The sequence below is a fragment of the Podarcis muralis genome, chromosome 18 (genome assembly GCF_964188315.1).
Source record: "Podarcis muralis chromosome 18, rPodMur119.hap1.1, whole genome shotgun sequence".
Lineage (NCBI taxonomy): Eukaryota > Metazoa > Chordata > Lepidosauria > Squamata > Lacertidae > Podarcis > Podarcis muralis.
Genome location: NC_135672.1, coordinates 7,338,841 through 7,361,554, shown reverse-complemented (window position 1 = coordinate 7,361,554; position 22,714 = coordinate 7,338,841). Strand labels below are relative to the sequence as shown.

General features: G+C 48.7%; 1 protein-coding gene across 2 annotated transcripts; it reads right to left on the bottom strand.

Annotated features, from left to right (window-relative positions):
- Window positions 1-82: 82 nt before the first annotated feature.
- Window positions 83-15,739, bottom strand: LOC114588561 (protein-lysine 6-oxidase-like). Of its 2 annotated transcripts, XM_028713953.2 has the most exons (7): window positions 14,907-15,739; window positions 12,006-12,114; window positions 7,864-8,001; window positions 5,719-5,875; window positions 3,949-4,044; window positions 2,686-2,801; window positions 83-820 (listed from the first exon to the last, which is right to left on the bottom strand). In XM_028713953.2, exons 1-7 carry the CDS (start codon window positions 15,655-15,657, stop codon window positions 814-816), a joined length of 1,374 nt encoding a protein of 457 aa, XP_028569786.2. In that variant the 5' UTR covers window positions 15,658-15,739; the 3' UTR covers window positions 83-813. The 2 variants fall into 2 exon arrangements, with proteins under 2 accessions (XP_028569786.2, XP_077778014.1); XM_077921888.1 differs by lacking the exons at window positions 7,864-8,001; window positions 12,006-12,114; window positions 14,907-15,739 and adding an exon at window positions 6,953-7,104.
- Between the last annotated feature and the right edge of the window lie 6,975 nt (window positions 15,740-22,714).

Here is a 22,714-nt window from a genome sequence, read left to right as displayed (position 1 = left end):
TTCATCCCCCCCCCCAAATATAGTCCGCCCCCCCCACAAGGTCTGAGGGACAGTGGACTGGCCCCCTGCTGAAAATGTTTGCTGACCCCTGGAGGATGCTGGTGGTTTTTCTCAGAGCCGCAGAACTGTAGAGCTGGGACCTAGAAAATGACCTAGTGTAAATTTCTTTATCGTTGGGTACCATTCTGTGCAATGTGGGCTTTCTCTGCCTTGGGAAAGGGGAGGTGGGTGGGTGGGTTCAGGCAGCTCCCTCCTCTTCTATACTCTCTCTCTGGGTAAGGGTAAGGTAAAGGTAACGGGACCCCTGACCATTAGGTCCAGTCGTGGCCGACTCTGGGGTTGCAGTGCTCATCTTGCTTTATTGGCCGAGGGAGCCGGCGTACAGATTCTGGGTCATGTGGCCAGCAGGACTAAGCCGCTTCTGGCGAACCAGAGCAGCGCATGGAAACGCCGTTTACCTTCCCGCCAGAGCGGTACCTATTTATCTACTTGCACTTTGACGTGCTTTCGAACTGCTAGGTTGGCAGGAGCAGGAACCGAGCAACGGGAGCTCACTCCGGTGTGGGGATTCGAACCGCCGACCTTCTGATCGGCAAGCCCTAGGCTAGTGTCAATATATCAGCAGTCTCCCTAAAAGCGAATGCCTAATACTTAAAACTGGCGGCAGCTGGGACAGGATAGGAAGCGAGGGCTGGGCAAATTTTAAAACGCGTCTTGAGCCACAGAATCTCCTTCGGTTGCGGGGTTGCAGAGATGGTTTGAAGCATTTAAGGGGTTCGAAGCAGTCTCGCTCCACTGCGATCGGGTCGCCGTTTAGTTGCTGCAGAGGGTGGGAAAGGAAAGAAATCGCAGTTGAGTCATAACATCAATTCACGAACGTGTTTTTACTTTTCTTTAGAAAAAAATATTTATTTGGCTTTTCAGATTAAAACTTTACAGTCATATATCGAATATACAACATGAAAACAAGATTCCAAGGACTTTCCGCCTCCCCTTTGTGGGTCCTGCTGTTAATAATAATAATAATAATAATAATAATAATAATAATAATAATAAATTTATTTATACCCCGCCCATCTGGCTGGGTTTCCCCAGCCACTCTGGGCGGCTTCCAACAGACTATTAAAATACAAAACCTATTAAACATTAAAAGCTTCCCTAATCATTTCCTCCTGCATCTTTTATGATCATCCAAATCTTTTATATCTCCACTGTGTCCAAAATTCACCATTAAACTACAAGTGATATTCCAATCCTGCTAACGATTTTATTTTATTTTATTTTGCTTTTCTACGGCTCAGTTTATTCCCCCCCTTTAATAATTTTTTTATTAAAAAGGTAAAGGTAAAGGTGCCCCTGCCCATACGGGCCAGTCATGTCCGACTCTAGGGTTGCGCGCTCATCTCACTTAAGAGGCCAGGGGCCAGCGCTGTCCGGAGACACTTCCGGGTCACGTGGCCAGCGTGACAAAGCTGCTTTGGCGAGCCAGCACCAGCGCAGCACACGGAAACGCAGTTTACCTTCCCGCTAGAAAGCAGTACCTATTTATCTACTTGCACTTTGACGTGCTTTCGAACTGCTAGGTGGGCAGGAGCTGGGACCGAAAGACGGGAGCTCACCCCACCGCGGGGATTCGAACCGCCGACCATGCGATCGGCAAGTCCTAGGCACTGAGGTTTTACCCACAGCGCCACCCGCGTCCCTGCCAATTTTTTTATTTTCAATTAATTCACATTACATGTTGATTGCCATACTCCTTCAACATTGTACATAACACGAATACAGTGGTGCCCCGCAAGACGAACGCCTCGCAAGACGGAAAACCCGCTAGACGAAAGGGTTTTCCGTTTTGGAGGCGCTTTGTAAAACGAATTTCCCTATGGGCTTCCTTCGCAAGACGAAAATGTCTTGCGAGTTCCTGCGGGTTCCCCCCCCCCCTTTTCTAAGCAGCTAAGCCGCTTATCAGCTGATCAGCTAAGCTGATAAGCCGCTAAAAGCCGCTAAACCACTAATAGCGCTAATCCGCTAAGCTGTCAATTGGCTTGCTTCGCAAGACGAAAAAACCGCTATAAGAAGAGCCTCACGGAACGGATTAATTTCGTCTTGCGAGGCACCACTGTATATTATTTCTGCAAACTCCCCACATCTAACCCTGCAACCACCTTCCCTTATACCCAAGTAGCGGTGTGACTCCTTTCACCCACATGCGTGATATCCAACTTGTTACTTCACAAAAACCTCTAACATTGTGTTCATTTTTGTTCATTAAAATAGTCATTCATCTCTTTAAAAAAGAAAAAAAAAACATAGTTTCTTAACTTAATGGGTTCTTGCTAATGATTTTAAATATATTAGAGAATTTACAAGTGTACACATTTTGTTTTTGTTGTACTAAATCATGTATATTATGCAATAAGAATTGCAGTGCTATCTAGTATACTGGTCTTCGTGTTGCTTGTATTGTTTGTTGTTAAGTTTGCAACACAGGGGTTTGTTGTTCTTTTTGTAGAAAGACATGGCTGCCTGGAGAGAAAAATACTCTTGACGATGTGCTGACGACATCATTACTGCCCTCTCTTTTCACCTAACGGAGGCAGGGAAACTGTCCCTGCTCTGAGGGGGGTTGGACTGGATGACTCTAGAGGGCCCCATCGACCGCTACAAATCACTCTTCCCTCGCGGTACCTGGTGATCTTGCAGTTCCTTGCGGTGGCATGCGTCCCTGTGTATATTACATCACACCTGGCAGCATTGTTTGTGAAGTCTGACTCGGGCACCAAGAAGTCCGGATTGACGGTCACCTTGAAAATGGGATGAGAACAATACAGTCAAGTTCCACCCCACTGTTTCCTCTCCTAAAATCAGGCGGTGTCCTTAACTGTTGCAAGCTCAGATCATAATAAGGCTTGTTTTTCCTCTTCTTCTTCACCAGGAAAGACTTGTTACAAGAATTCTAGGCTCTCAAATATAAAATAAAGGTAAAGGGACCGCTGGATGCTTAAGTCCAGTCAAAGGCGACTATGGGTTTGTGGCGCTCATCTCGCTTTCAGGCCGAGGGAGCCGGCGTTTGTCTACAGACATCTTTCTGAGTCATGTGGCCAGCAGGACTAAACCGCTTCTGGCGCAATGGGACACCGTGACGGAAACCAGAGTGCACGGAAACGCCGTTTACCTTCCCGCCGCAGTGTTACCTATTTATCTACTTGCACTGGTGTGCTTTCAAAGTGCTAGGTTGGCAGGAGCTGGGATAGAGTAACATGAGCTCACCCCGTCGCAGGGATTCGAACCGCTGACCTTCTGATTGGCAAGCCCAAGAGGCTCAGTGGTTTAGACCACAGCACCACCCGCATCCCATCTATTATTATTATCATTAACTGCATGAACCTGTGAGATTGAGAAGGCGATTGGGCCGCATCCGGCCCACGGGCCTTAGGTTGCCTACCCCTCACAAGAGCCACGTCCTTCTCTCTTGTGGTTTCTGTTGAGAGCTTTATCCTCCTTAAAAGGTAAAGGGACCCCTGACCGTTCGGTCCAGTCGCAGATGACTCTGGGGTTGCAGCGCTCATCTTGCTTTATTGGCCAAGGGAGCCAGCGTACAGCTTCCAGGTCCTGTGGCCAGCATGACTAAGCTGCTTCTGGCAAACCAAAGCAGCACACAGAAATGCCGTTTACCTTCCTGCTGCAGCGGTACCTATTTATCTACTTGCACAGGCGTGCTTTCTAACTGCAAGGTTGGCAGGAGCAGGGACCGAGCAACGGGAGCTCACTCCATTGCGGAGATTCGAACCATCGACCTTCCGATCCGCAAGCCCAAGAGGCTCAGTGGTTTAGACCACAGCGCCACCCGCGTCCGTTACACTGGCAAGGCAAAATGCCCCTGTGTTCCTGGATGACGCCTCATGCCCATGCCCATTTCCCTGCCAGTTTGAGGTTTGCAGCCAACCATACCTTGAGGATATAATTCCCAGGGGGGACGTCTGTAATGTCGATCCACTGGCAGTCAATGTGAGCATCGTATGTGTCGTAGCAGCCAGGACCCAGGCCCTGAATGGAAGACAACATCACATGAAGAACAGAGGATCTGACGAACGGGTTATTAAAAACCCGTGAGGCAAACGGTGGAAGTCTTTTTTTAAAAAAACCACCACTTTATTTAAGGTAGATAAGGACAAGATGAAATTATACAATTGAATATAAATATAGATGGGAAACAGCTATGTATAGTGAATAAAGGTAAGGTAAAGGTACCCCTGCCCATACGGGCCAGTCTTGACAGACTCTGGGGTTGTGCGCTCATCTCACTTAAGAGGCCGGGGGCCAGCGCTGTCCGGAGACACTTCCGGGTCACGTGGCCAGCGTGACATTGCTGCTCTGGCGAGCCAGAGCCGCACACGGAAACGCCGTTTACCTTCCCGCTAAAAAGCGGTCCCTATTTATCTACTTGCACTTAGGGGTGCTTTCGAACTGCTAGGTTGGCAGGCGCTGGGACCGAGCAGCGGGAGCGCACCCCGCCGCGGGGATTCGAACCGCCGACCTTTCGATCGGCAAGCCCTAGGCATTGAGGCTTTTACCCACAGCGCCACCCGCGTCCCTGTGTATAGTGAATACTTATCTACTTTTAAAAAATTTCACATATGATCTTTCTCTTTTACTTTATTTTTTCTTGGTTCTTTTCTTCTTTTTTCTGATAGCTTATCTTTCATTTCACTCCTTTATTGTGAATAGCATTTTATAGAGGTATAAATAACTGAATAGAAACAAAATATTCTCTAATTCTTTTCCTTGCTTATATGTATTTTTTTCCCTTTTGTATTTTCTTTTGTTGTAAATATATATATGTTTTCTAATTTATACTTAATAAAATTTAAAAAAAAATTAAAGGAAGACAACATCACATTGCTCTGAGTATTTCTTTCGGACAGAATACTTCTCAGAACATAGTTTGCACAGCCTTCTCCAACCAGCACCCCTTTCTACGAAGCCGGCTAGCTCCTTTTGTCTCCGTAATTTTAAGAGCTGCCACTAAAGTTTGTTATTTATCACATTCATCTCCCCCCCATGAGCTCAAGGTGGAAATGGTCATAAAAACCTGTGATAAATAAAATATTGCTGCCTTGCCCTGGTGTTTCTAATATTGCATAGCTTTAGCTTTGATTGCCAGCTTTGATTTAAGTGGCTAATAATAATAATCATCATAATTTATTATTTATACCCTGCCCATCTGGCTGGGTTTCCCCAGCCACTCTGGGCGGCTTCCAACAAAGTATTAAAACACAGTAGTCTGTTCAACATTAAAAGCTTCCCTAAACAGGGCTGCCTTCAGATGTCATCTAAAAGTCTGGTAGTAGTTGTTCTCTTTGACATCTGCTGGGAGGGCGTTCCACAGGGCGGGTGCCACCACCGAGAAGGCCCTCTGCCTGGTTCCCTGTAACTTGGCTTCTCGCAGGGAGGTAATCTCCAGAAGGCCCTCGGCGCTGGAACTCAGTGTCTGGGCAGAACGATGGGGGTGGAGACGCTCCTTCATATATAGTGGACTGAAGCTGTTTAGGGCTTTAAAGGTCAACACCAAGACTGGCAAGGAGAAAACTGCCCTGTCTGTGGATCAACAGGGGAACTGGCAGGGAAAGGCATGCAGTGTCCCCTCCAGAACAAAGGCAGAGGCTGGTAAAAAGGGGGGGGGGGCCAACCCTGCTGTCCCTGCGTCTCTTCTCCCCTCACCTGAGTGTGAGCCGTGCAAGCGTATCGTCGCCGGACTCCGGCGTCGCATGTCGTATCCTCCAGGCAGAAGCTGGCCTTGTGTCCTTCTGCCACCTTCTTGTGGGTGACTGCATCCAGAAGGTCATAGTTACTAAAGGCTTCCATGCTGTGATAATGGCTAAAAGACAAAGGTCCAAGTTCCTTATTAACATTATTTTTAATCTGCAGTGATAAATGAAAGCTTTTTCCACTCTCTTGTTTTTTGTTTTAAATTTTTAAAAATACTTCTCAGGTTTATTCATTTCACTGATTTTACAATCATTCGAACATTTCAAAACGTGACTTCCTTCCTCCTCTTTCTGCGGTTCCTTAAATTTGTTTTAAGCATCTTCTACATATTAGTTGGTCTCTAAGGTGCTACTAGGGACGCGGGTGGCACTGTGGGTAAAAGCCTCAGCGCCTAGGGCTTGCCGATCGAAAGGTGGGCGGTTCGAATCCCCGCGGCAGGGAGCACTCCCGTTGCTCGATCCCAGCGCCTGTCAACCTAGCAGTTCGAAAGCACCCCCGGGTGCAAGTAGATAAATAGGGACCGCTTACCGGCGGGAAGGTAAACGGCGTTTCCGTGTGCGGCTCTGGCTCGCCAGAGCAGCGATGTCACGCTGGCCACGTGACCCGGAAGTGTCTCCGGACAGCGCTGGCCCCTGGCCTCTTAAGTGAGATGAGCGCGCAACCCTAGAGTCTGTCAAGACTGGCCCGTACGGGCAGGGGTACCTTTACCTTTTTAAGGTGCTACTGGACAATTTTTTTAATTTTTAAATTTATTTCGACTGCGTCCGACCAACACGGCTACCCACCTGAATGCATATTCTAAATTAACTTATTTTGCTCATTTATTCATCTACTCCAACAATATAAAACTGCAGGTTATTACAATAATTCTGCCAATGTTCTTATCGGTTTACAAGCATTTCTGGAAAATCGGGACACTTGGAGTATGGGAATGTCGTGGATAGCAGGACAGGATATATTGATTAAATATTATCCTTCCTGACTCACACTAGTGAGCTGGTAGCAGAGTACATTCCCTTGTATATTGCAGGAAACTAGTTGGTAGATTTGTTAGAATCTGTTAAATTAAGCAATCCAGTCTGGCTTGTCCAGGTTGGATTTGTTCCTGGTAAATCCCCTTTGTTCCATCTTAAAAAGAATAAAGACGCAACAGTCCTCTCTGAAAAGTAATAAGAAGTTTACTTACATTCAGTTCGCGGTATGATCCTGAAGGCTTTAGCTTGTAGCTACAGGAGAGAGTGTGGGTTCATCCCATAGAGGGACTGAGCCCATGTGCTGCTGGCTGAGAGCCAGCAGACAGCAAAATAACATCAAGATGGAATAAAGCGAAGAAAAAGAGGAGAAGGAGAAAGGGAGGGGAAGGGGGAGGGGAAGGGGAAGAAGAGGAAGAAAGGAAGAGAGGAGAAGGGGAAGTGGAAGGGGAAGGGGAAGGGGAAGGGGAAGATAAGGAGAGGAGGAGGAGGAGGAGGAGGAGGAGGAGGAGAGAGGGGGAAGATGAGGAGAGAGGAGGAAGATGAGGAGAGAGGGGGAAGATGAGGAGAGAGGAGGAAGATGAGGAGAGAGGAGGAAGATGAGGAGAGAGGAGGAGGAGAGAGGGGAAGGGGAAGGGGAAGGGGAAGGGGAAGATAAGGAGAGAGGAGAAGGAGAAGGGGAAGAAAAGATAGGAGAAGAAAAGATAGAAGGAGAAGAGGAAGAAAAGGAGAGGAGAGAGGAGAGAGGGGAGGAAGGAGAGGAGGAAGGAGGAAGGAGGAAGAAGAAGAGGCTGAGTGACCAGCCCTTTTATGGGGTCTCCCAGGGTCACACCCATCTACCTGGTCACACGCAGGGGGAGGATGCTCCAGACCAGGTGTGACAGGAAGTCCTCCTGGCTGGACCAACATCCCCCTGTGTGTCCACTCTGGGCAAACAGGAAGTGTTGTGCTTGACTGCTTACATTGCATCCTACATGGAGGGCATGCAGTCCCTGGGAAACGCGAGTGGGGATAGCTGTTGGGGTCCTACTTTTCAACATCCCTTTTGGATGTCTACTGGGGACAGAAATGCAGAAGAGAGAGTTCGGCCCCAGCTGAGCACCTTGGCTTGGCTTGCCTTACTCACTTGTGGCAGCTGTGCCACTCCCAAGCGTGGTATGGTTTGACCGGGAGGAAGTCGGCTGTGCCTTGGTTCTTCACCCTCTGTGGGAAGCGAAGGAGGACCCGGTAGCTGATGTTGCTCAGCCCTGGCTGGTAGGCAGATCTGTGGGAAAGAGAGGGAGAAGAGGCCATGGATGATGGAGGAGCCAAGTTGGATGCCAGTATCCTGTCCCAACAAGGGACGCGCGTGGCGCTGTGGGTTAAACCACATAGCCTAGGACTTGCTGATCAGAAGGTCGGCGGTTCGAATCCCTGCGACGGGATGAGCTCCCGTTGCTCGGTCCCTGCTCCTGCCCACCTAGCAGTTTGAAAGCACGTCAAAGTGCAAGTAGATCAATAGGTACCACTCTGGCGGGAAGGTATACGGCGTTTCCGTGCGCTGCTCTGGTTCGCCAGAAGCGGCTTAGTCATGCTGGCCCTATGACCCGGAAGCTGTACACCGGCTCCCTCGGCCAGTAAAGTGAGATGAGCGCCGCAACCCCAGAGTCGGCCACGACTGGACCTAATGACCAGGGGTCCTTTTACCTTTACCTTTTATCCTGTCCCAACAGATGGCTCTTTGCGGGTTGTTGTCCCCTCCAAAAGCAGAACCCATGTCTTACGGGATTTGGGCAGGGAGCTGCTGAAACAGGTACTGACCGGAAGTGAAGGCAATGAAAGCCAACTTCCCGGAAGAGCAATATTAAAAACATCCCCGGAGAACTCCACTTCCGTGTCTGCGGATGTCAGTCGGCTTAAAGAAACCCCTCAAGTCCAATTGGCACCTTTAAAAGGTAAAGGGATCTACCGTATTTTTCGCTCTATAACACACACCCGACCATAACACGCACATAGTTTTTAGAGGAGGAAAACAAGAAAAAAAAATATTCAAAAACGAAACAGTGGATGTATTATTTTTGTGGTTCATGCTGTGGCCACAGACATGTGATCTGACGGTGAGTTTGGGGTAGCCCAATGCAAAAATCCTGAGGATCCATGTGGATCCATGCTTTGTAACCATGTTTTTGCACCACTGCGGCCCCAGGCAACAGTGGGTGCGTGATTTTTTTGGTGCAAGCTGTAGCCATGGACATGCTATGTGATCTGATGGTGAATTTGGGGTGACCCAGTGCAAAAATCCTGAGGATTCATGTGGATCCGTGCTTTGTAACCAGGCTCTCTGTCCCTCTCTTCTCCCCACTCAGTGGCTCTTCTCCCGCTTTGCTGTTTCAAAGCGAGCCACGGAGGAGGGAAGGAAGGGGAACCATGGATCCTCTGCTCACGACTGCAGCAGATCCCCCTGCCATCAGTAGGCATTCGCTCCATAACACGCACAGACATTTCCCCTTACTTTCTAGGAGGAAAAAAGTGAGTGTTATGGAGCAAAAAATACGGTAGTTCTTTCTGGCTGGGGTGTGTCCACGAACTCTAAGCCACTTCTTTTCCGGCTGCAGGTTAGCGAGACGGGCAAGGAGTTCGCCTAGCGATCGTCCTACTGTACAGATGTGAATTTTGCATTCGTTGCCCCACCCTTTTTTGCCACAGGCCCCGCCCCCCACAAGCATGTGGCCTCCTAGAAGGTAAAGGCAGCCCTCTGGCCCAGGTTAAGCCTGCAAATGCCCCCCCCATAAGGCAGGTGCAAAGGTGAGTTGGAAGGGACCCAGAGAATCACCTGGTCCAACCCCATAGCCAGAGTTGCCCATACGGGGATCGAACCTGCAACCATGGCGTTATCGGCACATTCCTCTAACCCAGGCATAGGCAAACTCGGCCCTCCAGATGTTTTGGGACTACAACTCCCATCATCCCTAGCTAACAGGACCAGGGGTCAGGGATGATGGGAGTTGGAGTCCCCAAAAAATCTGGAGGGCCGAGTTTGCCTATGCCTGCTCTAACCCACTGAGCTATCCTGGTGCTAGTGGTCCATCTAGGTCAGTGCTGTCGACTCTGGCCGGCAGCCAAGACTTTTTACATGCAAGGGAGGTGCTCTCCTTCTGAGCTATGCCCTTCCCCGATGCAGACAGGAATTCGGATGCCAGACTGGAAACTTTTCCACTGGTTGGGAATTCTCCACAGCTGGCAGGGGGAGTATTCTTGCGCTAGCATAACAAAGCTTCGAGAGCTCTAAAGAGAGCTATTTTTGGAGTCTATTCAGGAGGGCGAGGGAAGGTGAGGAGGGAAAGAAGAGGCCATTCATGGACTGAGTGAGCAAACAAGCAAAGCCTTGACCCTTTGGCATCTCCTGTCCTGGGAGAACAGCTTTGTTTGTTTGGGTGTTTACAGGAAACGGAGTCATTTCATTCTACCCTCCCCACCAATATTTTTTTTTTTTTTTTGCATTTTTCCAGCTAGAATCAATAAGCAGAAAAGGACCGTTTGCTGTTCCAGGGTGCTGCCGAATGGCTACAGGCGCCTTAACCCTCACGCTGCCTTCCTTGCCCAACGGCAATGCAACAGCCCTGCAGCGGCGGTTCGAATTCCCACGATGGGCTGAGCTCCCGTTGCTCGGTCCCTGCTCCTGCCAACCTAGCAGTTCAAAAGCACGCCAAAGTGCAAGTAGATAAATAGGTACCACTCCAGCGGGAAGGTAAACGGCGTTTCCGGGCGCTGCTCTGGTTCGCCAGAAGCGGCTTAGTCCTGCTGGCCACATGACCCGGAAGCTGTACGCCGGCTCCCTCGGCCAATAAAGCGAGATGAGCACTGCAACCCCAGAGTTGGCCACGACTGGACCTAATGGTCAGGGGTCCCTTTACCTTTACACCCCCAGAAACAAGCTGGTGGTGGGGAACTGGGATTGCACGAACCATTGTTAAATCCTGGCATCCCTGGACTAGCCAAGGTTCTTTCTTTTTATTATTATTACTATCAATAATTGAATTTATATACCCCCCTTGACTCAGCGGTCTCAGGGCGGTTCACAGAACAAAATCAAAATATAAAACCACAAAATATTCAATCAAAATAAAAACAACTACCCCAAACCTCACATTTTAAAAGGATGTCAATCAAAAACCAAAGGCCTGGTTAAAAAGGAATGTTTTCGCTTGGCTTAGTCTAAAGGTGTGTAATGAAGGCGCCAGGCGAACTTCCCTGAGGGAGAGCATTCCACAGATGGGGAGCCACTGCAGAGAAGGCCCCGTTCTCGTGTTGCCACCCTCTGGACCTCTCGAGGAGGAGGCACATGTAGAAGGGTCTCAGAAGATGATCTCAGGATCTGGGTAGGTTCATATGGAAAGAGGGGGTCATCATACCCCTGTGAAAATTGTGTTGAATGCACTTTGGACAACTTTGCCCTCAAGGGGGATGAAGCCTGCTTGTGTTTGGACACTGACTCAACTCAAAACAACTAGGGAACTGAAATAGAAATCATAGAATTATAGAGTTGGACGGGACATTGAGGGCCCAACCCCCTGAAATGATGGCATCTCAACTGAAGCATCAGTTGCAGATGGCCAGATAAAGGTAAAGGGACCCCTGACCATTAGGTCCAGTCGTGGCTGACTCTGGGGTTGCGGTGCTCATCTCGCTTTATTGGCCGAGGGAGCTGGCGTACAGCTTCTGGGTCATGTGGCCAGCATGACTAAGCCGCTTCTGGCGAACCAGAGCAGCGCACGGAAACACCGTTTACCTTCCCGCCGGAGCGGTACCTATTTATCTACTTGCACTTTGACGTGGTTTCGAACTGCTAGGTTGGCAGGAGCAGGGACCGAGCAACGGGAGCTCACCCCGTCATGGGGATTTGAACTGCCGACCTTCTGGTCGGCAAGCCCAAGGCTCTGTGGTTTAACCCACAGCGCCACCCGTCGACCAGATGGCCAGAAAGCCTCTGCTAAAAAAAACCTCCAAGGATGGAAAATCTTCCACCTTCTGAGGGAATTCCACTGGGGGAAACAACGTGCAAGGAATCGTAAACCCGCAAGATGAAAACAGACACTGGCTCTCCTGGTCTGGATTGCACCATGAGAGGAGAAGGCCCTTTTGTGCTATATCCCTTGCAAACAACCCCCCCCCCTTTGCAATGGTCCTTTGCCCATTTTTGAAATAATAATAATAATTGCACCATGCAACCGCACTGCCTTCACCCAACGTGCACCCAAGACGTAAATGCGAAGGTACGTCCCTCTCTACCTTGCCAGGCAATTCTCCTCCGCAGCGCATTTCAAGGCGTACAGCTGGACCCGTTGGATGTAGGTGCCTGCTTCGATGAAGTACGGATCGGGAATCAAATCCGGGAGCCCTAGGAGGGAGGAGTGGAACAGGAAGGTCAAGAAGACTCATTCGCCCCCTAAGCAGAGCAAGCAGCTCAGATTTGGGATCTGTTGAGTGTTGGCAGTAAAATAATAATAATAATAATAATAATAATAATAATAATAATAATAAAAATTCAACATACACCGCCCTATGTGACGCGGCAGCTAAAAAAGCCAATGCAATTCTGGGCTGCATCAATAGGAGTATAGCATCTAGATCAAGGGAAGTAATAGTGCCACTGTATTCTGCTCTGGTCAGACCTCACCTGGAGTACTGTGTCCAGTTCTGGGCACCACAGTTCAAGAAGGACACTGACAAACTGGAACGTGTCCAGAGGAGGGCAACCAAAATGGTCAAAGGCCTGGAAACGATGCCTTATGAGCAACGGCTAAGGGAGCTGGGCATGTTTAGCCTGGAGAAGAGGAGGTTAAGGGGTGATATGATAGCCATGTTCAAATATATGAAAGGAGGTCATATAGAGGAGGGAGAAAGGTTGTTTTCTGCTGCTCCAGAGAAGCGGACACGGAGCAATGGATCCAAACTACAAGAAAGAAGATTCCACCTAAACATTAGGAAGAACTTCCTGACAGTAAGAGCTGTTTGACAGTGGAATTTGCTGCCAAGGAGTGTGGTGGAGTCTCCTTCTTTGGAGGTCTTTAAGCAGAGGCTTGACAACCATATGTCAGGAGTGCTCTGATGGTGTTTCCTGCTTGGCAGGGGGTTGGACTCGATGGCCCTTGTGGTCTCTTCCAACTCTATGATTCTATGATTCTATACCCAGAGGTCTCAGGGCAGTTTACAACAAGACCACAACATATAAAATCAATCAAAGAGCAGTAACCCAATAACCCCACCCTCCAAAAGCCACATTCTAAAAGGGTGCTGGATGTCAATAAGATCAACCAAAGGCCTGGTTAAAAAGGAATGTTTTTGCCTGGTGCCTAAAGGTGTATAAGGAAGGCGCCAGGCGAACTTCCCTGGGGGTGCAGGAATCTCAGCGAAAGCAGCCCTGCTTAAAAACTTACAAGGAGGGTGAGTCCACAACCTCCTGAGGGAGACCGTTCCACTGCCAAACAACTCTTAACCATCAGAAAGTTGTTCCTGGTATTTTAGTCTCCTTTCTTGTAATTTGAAGCCGTCTAAACAAGTTAGATTTGTTGCCCTTTACCATAAAGTCCCAGGGCAGGTTACAACAACGAAGAGCTATCTACCTATCATCTATCCATCTATCTATCTATCTATCTATCTATCTATCTATCTATCTATCTATCTATCTATCATCTACAACCATTAACTTTTTTTCTTGCAAACATTTTTATTTGTCTTTACAAATACAAAGTTATAATAATCCAAATATATATCCATATGCGGGTGGCTCTGTGGGTTAAACCACAGAGCCTAGGACTTGCTGATCAGAAGGTTGGTGGTTCAAATCCCCGTGCCGGGGTGAGCTCCCGTTGCTCGGTCCCTGCTCCTGCCAACCTAGCAGTTCGAAAGCACATCAAAGTGCAAGTAGATAAATAGGTACCACTCCGGCGGGAAGGTAAACGGCGTTTCTGTGCGCTGCTCTGGTTCGCCAGAAGCGGCTTAGTCATGCTGGCCACATGACCCAGAAGCTGTACGCTGGCTCCCTCGGCCAGTAAAGCGAGATGAGTGCCGCAACCCCAGAGTCGGCCATGACTAGACCTAATGGTCAGGGGTCCCTTTACCCTTTACATTTATATCCATATGCAGAGATTCCTCCAAATCTCGGGACTTCCCCTCCACCCCCTTCCATGGAGTCTCATTTTGAACATTTACAACTGCATATTCTTCCATACGCCAACTTTTATATCAATCTGTATTGTCCATGGTATGTGTTACTCTACAAGAGAAAATCCTGCAAGCTACAACCATTAAAACCAGTCCCATCCAGGCATGTCCAACAGGTAGATCACGATCTACCGGTAGATCACTGAACATCTGTGGCAGATCACTGGCAGATTATTGGCTCCAACCAAAGGAACTCAACCACTTTGTCTCCCCTAAAAAAAGCTAAACAACTTTTCGCTGAACCCCCCAAAACGGGCCTTCCTCCTTCCTAAAAAAAGTTCATCAACTTTGAACCCCAAAACAGGGGGTAGATCGCTGGCCACTCTCTTGGGAGTTGGCCATCCCTACAAACAATATATAACACCCATAAATATCTGAAGGGCTGAGACATGGAAAATCAGATAATTACAAGAAAAGTGCCAGCCATTTCATTAAAAGCAGCCAGTTCCCTAAAGATTTACAAACTCACATCCGAAAGCAGTTTACAACACGATGGCATATGTAAAACAGTTATATATATATCTAAAACAATTGTTTTTTAAAAAAGCAATGAAAAGTGATAAATATAAAACAGCAGTGGCACGTACGTACAATCAGCTCAGATCCCAGATGTGCAGGCAGCTGTGCCAGCACTTCAGTCCACTTCGCCTAGTGTTGTCTGCACTGACTGGCAACATCTAGAGCAACTCTCTAGTTTCCCAGGCAGGCAGCATCTCCCAGCCCTACCTGGAGATTCCTTTAGGGAACTTCCTTGGGCAAAGCAGGTGCTCTCTCACTCCTCTCTGCCCCCCACACCAGCGCCCCCCTCCCAGGCCATAGTCAGCCTGAGACACTTAACCTCAGGGTTCTGAGTTCAAATCCCAATTTGGGCGAAAGATTCCTGCTGGACTAAATGGTCCAACTCTACAACTCTTAATATTTAGGGTTCTTTGCCCCATCACCCCTAATACACCCCAACCAGCTCACCATGATGAAAGAATCGGGTCCCATAGCCCGGCCTCCGGTTGGGGGTGCTTGCCGTCGAAGGGCGCTGCCTGGCGCCGGGGTAGACTTCGTAGAAGATGCTGTTCCACCGCTGGAAGGGGTTCCGCGGGTCGTCCCTGGTCGAGGCGCTGGGGGGCGTCTGGAAACCCTCTTCCTCGGGGACGGGGTCCCCCTGAATCTCGTTGCCCCCCATCGGAGGCCAGCTACCAGCCGGGCCGCTCCCTCGATCAGCCCCGGGGGTGACCTGCTGCTGCTCCTGCAGCCGGCTTGGAGAAGGGGTCCCGGGAGCCGAGTCATTGCGCCCTCGGGGACCCCTGTCCGCGCTGACGGGCGCATCTCCCCGGCTGGCCTCGACGGCGCGGACCCCCATCCCGGAGCCTTCTTCCCCCCAACCGGGGAAGCCCCGGGTGGCCTGGAGGGCGACGGGTCCGGCCCGCGGGACGCGCCCGGGAGCCGGCGGGGTCCGGAGCGCTCCGCCGTGGGGGCGCGCGGCGATGCTGAGGTAGAGGCTCTGGGGCTGCTGGTGGTCGCCGGCGGGACCCCGACGGGGCGGCCGCAGGCGGGCGGCGCTGTTGAAGAGGCTGAAGAGCCTCCCTCCGCTCTCCCAGCGGATCTGCTGCCTCCAGGGATGCTGGCCGGCCGCGCCGTCGGGGCGCGCCGCCAGCAGCAGCAACAACATTGGCAGGAGCAGCAGGCACGACAGCGCCGTCGAGGGGCGCCCTTCCGCGGCCATGGCGAGCGCACCGAGCCAGCCAAGCCAGGAATGGGCACCCGGGGCTGCGGGGAGAAGGTGGAGGGGCCAGCCACCGCCCCACCCGACGGCTCCCCACCCACTTTTCCCAGGCAGCCGTCCAACCGGAGGAGCGGAGGGAGGCGCACCATGGACAGCGCCCTCCCCTCGGGCTCGCCGCCTCCTCCTCCATTTCACTCGACAACAACTTTTTTAAAAAATATTTTATTAAGGATTTTCTTGTTTTACAGAAGTGTAGTGGCTCGTTTTTTTTTTCCCATGTAACATTTTTACAAATCCGTTTCATTTGTTGAGGCATTAGGGGGAGAAGAAAAAAGAAAGAAAAAAGAAAGGGGGGTGGAGAGAGGGAAGATGGATAGGGGTGGGGTGGGGTGGCGGTGTTTCTATTATGTTTAATGTATGTAGAGTTTGGGGTCAGCGTTGCTTGTGTTGTTCACTTGTGTTCCTTTGGTGGTGAGAGAGGTTGGGGTTGGCCTAGGGCAGGGGTCTGAAACCTGCGGCTCCGGAGCCACATGTGGCTCTTTTACACCTTTGCCGCGGCTCCGGGGCGGATACTGGCGAGGGGAGGAGGCGCATTGTGCGCCCCAACACTCCCCACTGTGGCGGGCGCTGTACTGGCTGTGACGTCGCATGGGGCGGTGCGTGCGTTACGATCCTGTATATATAGCATTAAGGTAAGAAACAATATATACAGTGTTATATTTGTTTTAAATGCCGCAATGGTTTTGCGGCTCCCAGGTGTTTTTTTCTTCGGAAACGGGTCCAAGTGGCTCTTTTTGTCTTAAAGGTTGCAGACCCTTGGCCTAGGGTGTGATTATTTGCTTGTGACATGCTGTGGTGATCTTTGTTTTCGTGTGTGAGGTGGGTGGGTGTTTTGGATCAGGTTAGCCATATTGATTTGTATGCTGTTGGTGGATTATTGTCATTGTCCTGTTGGGCTGTGTATGTGATAAAGGGGAGCCATAAAGGGGAGAAGGTGTCTTCTTCTGTTTGTCCCCGTGTCAGTTTCAGTTTATTAGTTAATTTTTCTAGTAGGGCTGTTTCCCATACTATTTGGTACCACTGGTCCATGCTTACTCCTGACAAGTCCCTCCAGTGTCTGGTTATGGTGTTTCTGGCTGCTGAGAGCAGGTGGGTTATGAGTTCTTTGTGGTGTAAATGGGCATTGTTGTCTTGGAAGATGTTTAGTAGGGCCAATTCTGGGGTGATGTCTATTGCTTGCTTAGTTATTTTACATATTTCTTGTATGGCTGTTGTCCAGAATAGTTGGATTTTGGGACACTCCCACCACATGTGGAGGTATGTGCCTGTGGAGGTGCACCCTCTCCAGCATTTTGGTGAGGTTCCTGGGTGTATTAGCGCTAGTTTCCTTGGTGTTAGGTACCACCTGTAGGTGAGTTTCTTTCTTTTCGTTACTCGACAATAACGTTGATCCTTATAATTTATCAGCTCGCAGATGGAGACTCAGTTTCAATCACAGAGCAGAAGTCAGAAGCCAGTTATGGATCAGGGCCCTGTTTCGATGTATTCACCTTCATCAGTTAAAGGGTTGTGTAAGTTTGAAGACTTTTGGATAAATATATCCTGTTATTTTCTACGTTTCTCAGGGAGATCAAAGTGTAAAGTAAAGGGACCCCTGACCATTAGGTCCAGTCGTGACCGACTCTGGGGTTGCGGCACTCATCTCACTTTACTGGCCGAGGGAGCCGGCGTACAGCTCATGTGGCGTACAGGTCATGTGGCCAGCAGGACTAAACCGCTTCTGGTGAACCAGAGCAGCGCACGGAAACGCCGTTTACCTTCCCGCTGGAGTGGTACCTATTTATCCACTTCCACTTTGACGTGCTTTCAAACTGCTAGGTTGGCAGGAGCAGGGACTGAGCAACGGGAGCTCACCCCGTCTCGGGGATTCGAACCGCCGACCTTCTGATCGGCAAGTCCTAGGCTCTGTGGTTTAACCCACAGCGCCACCCGCGTCCCCCATAGATCAAAGTGTACCTTGAGCTTTTCTGTGCGTTATTGTCCAGTGAAAAAGAGAAAATCTAACAGAGATTACAGACTCAAACTCATAAAGATATGTATAACACAATAACACAATAATTCGTTGCAAAGATTTTCTCTTTTTCTCTTGTAATCTCTACTTGAGTTTGTAATTCTTGTGAGAATACATACTTTTGAATGGATTAGTTTTTGTTACTATTTACTACTGACATGTGAGTAGCGACCACTCCCACTATTGAAACTTACATTGGCCTGAGTTCTTGGTGGGCTTTTTTCTTGGTATATTTAATAACAAGAACTCCAACTTATTTAATGTGCCAAGCCCTGGCATTCAAGCAGGGTCACGGCCTGGTAAATTTCCTTTCCATTGCCAGTGTCGTCTCCCGGTGGAAAAATGTTGGCAAACTCTGACGAGGAAGTGGAGCCAAATTGCTGCTTTCTGGACTCCGGCTAAATAAAGACTCCAGTCAATATTTGGCCAGAGCCCCTCAAGGAAACAGCTCATCACTCCCCTCCGTATTATTATTATTTTTGCCCCTGTTCGCCACGCTCCCCACCAATTCCTCCCGAAAGAATGTGCCGTGCACAAGGAGCCCAGTGAGTTGACGCAGGAACGCACGCCCCGGGCTAATATTTGGTGTCGCCGGACAAACTTAAATTTGTTGATGGTGTGAAGGCCAGGAAGCGGAGACGTTTGTGGCTTGACATTGTGTCCGGAAGAAACCTCCTTTGTGTGGAAGGGAGTGATTGAAAAGGAACACACATGCGTTTGTGGGGTGGTGGGGGTCCTGATACAGGGTTATGGGGCTGGTCCTTCAGGCTTGTTCTAAGAATGCCAAGGCCTCAAATATCAAATAAATTTTCATATAATTTACAAGGCAAACACATACATAAGTCTATGAACCACATGTCTGAAATAGTACATGAGAGCATGAGATAATCAGACCCCCTGTAATAGTGTATGTATGAACTTTGACAATTCTAGGTTATATTTTAGTGATCAAGATTTAATATATATTTTTAACTGCCGCTATATCTGAATTGTCTCTGCTATAAGGTAAAGGTAAAGGTACCCCTGCCCGTACGGGCCAGTCTTGACAGACTCTAGGGTTGTGCGCCCATCTCACTCAAGAGGCCGGGGGCCAGCGCTGTCCGAAGACACTTCCGGGTCATGTGGCCAGCGTGACATCGCTGCTCTGGCGAGCACACGGAAACGCCGTTTACCTTCCCGCTAGTAAGCTGTCCCTATTTATCTACTTGCACCCGGGAGTGCTTTCGAACTGCTAGGTTGGCAGGCGCTGGGACTGAACAACGGGAGCGCACCCCGCCGCGGGGATTCGAACCGCCGACCTTTCGATCAGCAAGCCCTAGGCGCTGAGGCTTTTACCCACAGCGCCACCCGTGTCCCAATGTCTCTGCTATACCCAATTGGAATTCCATGTATTCCTGTTGTGTTTTATGATTTTCCTGATATTGTAAGTGAGCCGGAACTGGTCTGTGACCGTAATAATAAAATTCATTCCTACATATGAACTTTGATTGGCTTGTTCGTATGGTTTGAGTGATGCCGTTGTTCTATTATATATTCTCTACTAACTACTAGCTGCCCACCCGACAAGATGCCTGGCCTATCGCCGCCGCCTCGTGCCCTGCTCTGCCCTGCCTGCGAACCTCAACAGCTGGCCCAGAGCGCACTGCCCCCCCAAAGTCAACAACTCTGGGCAATGGGGGGGGGATTTTTGCACCCCAGCGCCGCATATGCTTAAGACTGCCCTGATCAAGGGTCTCGAAACCAAGCCTGATGAGGAACGGTTGAAGGAGCTGGGGATGCTGCTCCAGAGAAGTGGACACGGAGCAATGGATCCAAACTACAAGAAAGAAGATTCCACCTAAACATTAGGAAGAACTTCCTGACAGTAAGAGCTGTTCAACAGTGGGATTTGCTGCCAAGGAGTGTGGTGGAGTCTCCTTCTTTGGAGGTCTTTAAGCAGAGGCTTGACAACCATATGTCAGGAGTGCTCTGATGGTGTTTCCTGCTTGGCAGGGGGTTGGACTCGATGGCCCTTGTGGTCTCTTCCAACTCTATGATTCTATGTTTAGCCTGGGTGAGAGGAGATAGGACAGTATTAACCCCTCCATGCGTTCATGAGACTTAAGCAGGTTGGTTCTATCAGGCTAAATATTTCATGTTTCACTGCTTGTGTAAGGAAGTCTGGCTTCTCGGGGCCCAAGAAGAAACGCAAAGAGTTGCACCTGTTCCAATTACACTGAAATCTAGGGAATTATGATGCCTTTGTTATGGAACAGTCAGCGGCGGTCCCCGGGGTCTCCGATTTCAGCAGCGCCAAAATTCGGTGGTACTCTGCCTCTCAACTTCCATTATGCATCGTTTTTCCAAAGTTTTTCCCAGAGGAAAAGTGACTTGAAGTTCACAGCGTGTTATTCTTCAAAGGAGAACTACTTGAAAATGATTTACAGATGGTATTTAATGCCAAGTTGGCTTGCTAAGGGGATGCGCGTGGCGCTGTGGGTTAAACCACAGAGCCTAGGACTTGCCAATCAGAAGGTCGGCGGTTCGAATCACCGCAACAGGGTGAGCTCCCATTGCTCGGTCCCTGCTCCTGCCAACCTAGCAGTTCGAAAGCACACCAGTGCAAGTAGATAAATAGGTACCGCTCCAGTGGGAAGGTAAATGGTGTTTCCATGCGCTGCTCTGGTTTGCCAGAGGCGGCTTAGTCATGCTGGCCACATGACCCAGAAGCTGTACGCCGGCTCCCTCGGCCAATAAAGCGAGATGAGCGCCGCAACCCCAGAGTCGGCCACGACTGGACCTAATGGTCAGGGGTCCCTTTATAGGCTTGCTAAGATATATAAAACTGAATAAGATAAATGCTGGAGATGCAAAGAGGCAGAGGGAACTTACTTTCATATGTGGTGGACCTGTAAAAGGGTAAAATGATCCATACTGAATTGAAAAAAAAATGTTTAAAAGTACTTTCCCAAAAAACCCAGAGTCCTTTCTGTTGGGAATAATTCAGACGGAAATTCCCAGGTGTCAAAAAAGGTTATTTATGTGTGCTACTACTGCGGCCCGTGTTTTGTTAGCTCAAAAATGGAAAATGAGCGAGGTCCCAAATAAAGAAGAATGGCAACTTGACAGAATATGTGCAGCTGGCAGATTTAACATATAGAATGAGAGAAGAAGAAGAACATAATTGGAGAAGATTGGAAAACATTTTTTTAATATATGGGAAATAACTGTGTACAGCTGAAAATGCTGGCAGCATTATGATAAATTCAGCAGTGTAAATAAGTTTTGATGGATGCAGTAATGGAATACAGAATGGTATAGCTTTTGTAAAATATGCAGGGATTTATGGATATGAAAAATGAACCATGGAAAGAGAAGAAGGGAAGTCATCGATACCTTAAGGATGTAGAAATGAGTACTTTAAATTGTAAAACAGAAAATTTAGTAAAAATAATATATATAAACTTCCATTATGTATTGTACTCCCCTAAATCCACCTCTGTAAGATTCCTGACTATCTCAGTCGCAGAAGAAAAAGCACTGCCTTGCTGTTTGCTTTTAAGCCTAAATGTCCCTTTTGTGCATTGTCTAGCATCCATTGGTGAAATGGTTGTTCCACTCCAATGTTTTGCTGGCATTGCTGCTGTTTGCGCTTCAATAAGTCTAGACACCCCGATACACCCTCAGAAGGACTTAAGATGAACATCGTGTGACTTTAATAATATTGTTAAAAGCATTCCAGTGATTGTTGGGAAGAAGGTTAGCAGCGGGAAAACCCGTAATTGTCTTAGTTAACTGAAGCATGCAGTTCTTCCCCATATAACCTTTTTTTTCTTTTTTGGGGGGGGCAAAGAATTTCCACACATATAATGCATTTTGAATGTTATTATCACCAAATAATATCCTTTTCTTGCAGCACATGCCACCCCAGTATATACCTTTTTTTTAAACACATTACTTGGCTGGAGGAATAACGGTGCAAAATTTGGAAAAGTCAAGTGCAGATTTCGAAGGATGGGTGTGCTTCAGTTTGTTTGTTGTCTCGAAAAGTGGGATTAAGATTGGTGCACCTTTAAATGTTTTCTTCTTGTCCTTCCTAGTCCAATGCCCTTCCTTCCTTCCTTCCTTCCTTCCCTCCCTTTCCCTTCCCAACCAATCATTTCCATATTTTAAAAAGTAATTATTATTCTTTTCTGTGTCCTCCTTATTTAGACACTCCTGCACACCTCAGAGCTTTCAAATGGTTCAGTTTCATTACTGACACAGGTGTTTTTTACAGATTTCCAGTAAGACATATTAAAATATTCCAACAAAGACTATATTTTGTTCCTTCCGGCAGCTAGACTGGTGACTGGGAGCGGCCGCTGAGACCACATAACACCAGACCTGAAAGACCTACACTGGCTCCTAGTATGTTTCCGAGCACAATTCAAAGTGTTGGTGCTGACCTTGAAAGCCCTAAACGGCCTCAGCCCAGTAGACCTGAAGGAGCGTCTCCACCCCCATCGTTCAGCCCGGACACTGAGATCCAGCGCCGAGGGCCTTCTGATGGTTCCCTCCCTGCGAGAAGCAAAGTTACAGGGAACCAGGCAGAGGGCCTTCTTGGTGGTGGCGCCCGCCCTGTGGAACGCCCTCCCATCAGATATCAAAGCGATAAACAACTACCTGACATTCAGAAGACATCTGAAGGCAGCCCTGTTTAGGGAAGCAATAAAATGTTTGACGTTTTATTGCATTTTTAATATTTGGTTGGAAGCCTCTGAGAATGGCTGGGGAAACCCAGCCACATGGGTGGGGTACAAATAATAAATTCTTCTTCTTCTTCTTCTTCTTCTTCTTCTTCTTCTTCTTCTTCTTCTGGCGAAGGCAGGGCCGTTAAAGTGGTACAATGCCACTTCCAATGTACAGTGGTACCTTGGGTTAAGAACTTAATTTGTTCTGGAGGTCCGTTCTTAACCTGAAACTGTCTGTAACCTGAAGCACCACTTTAGCTAATGGGGCCTCCTC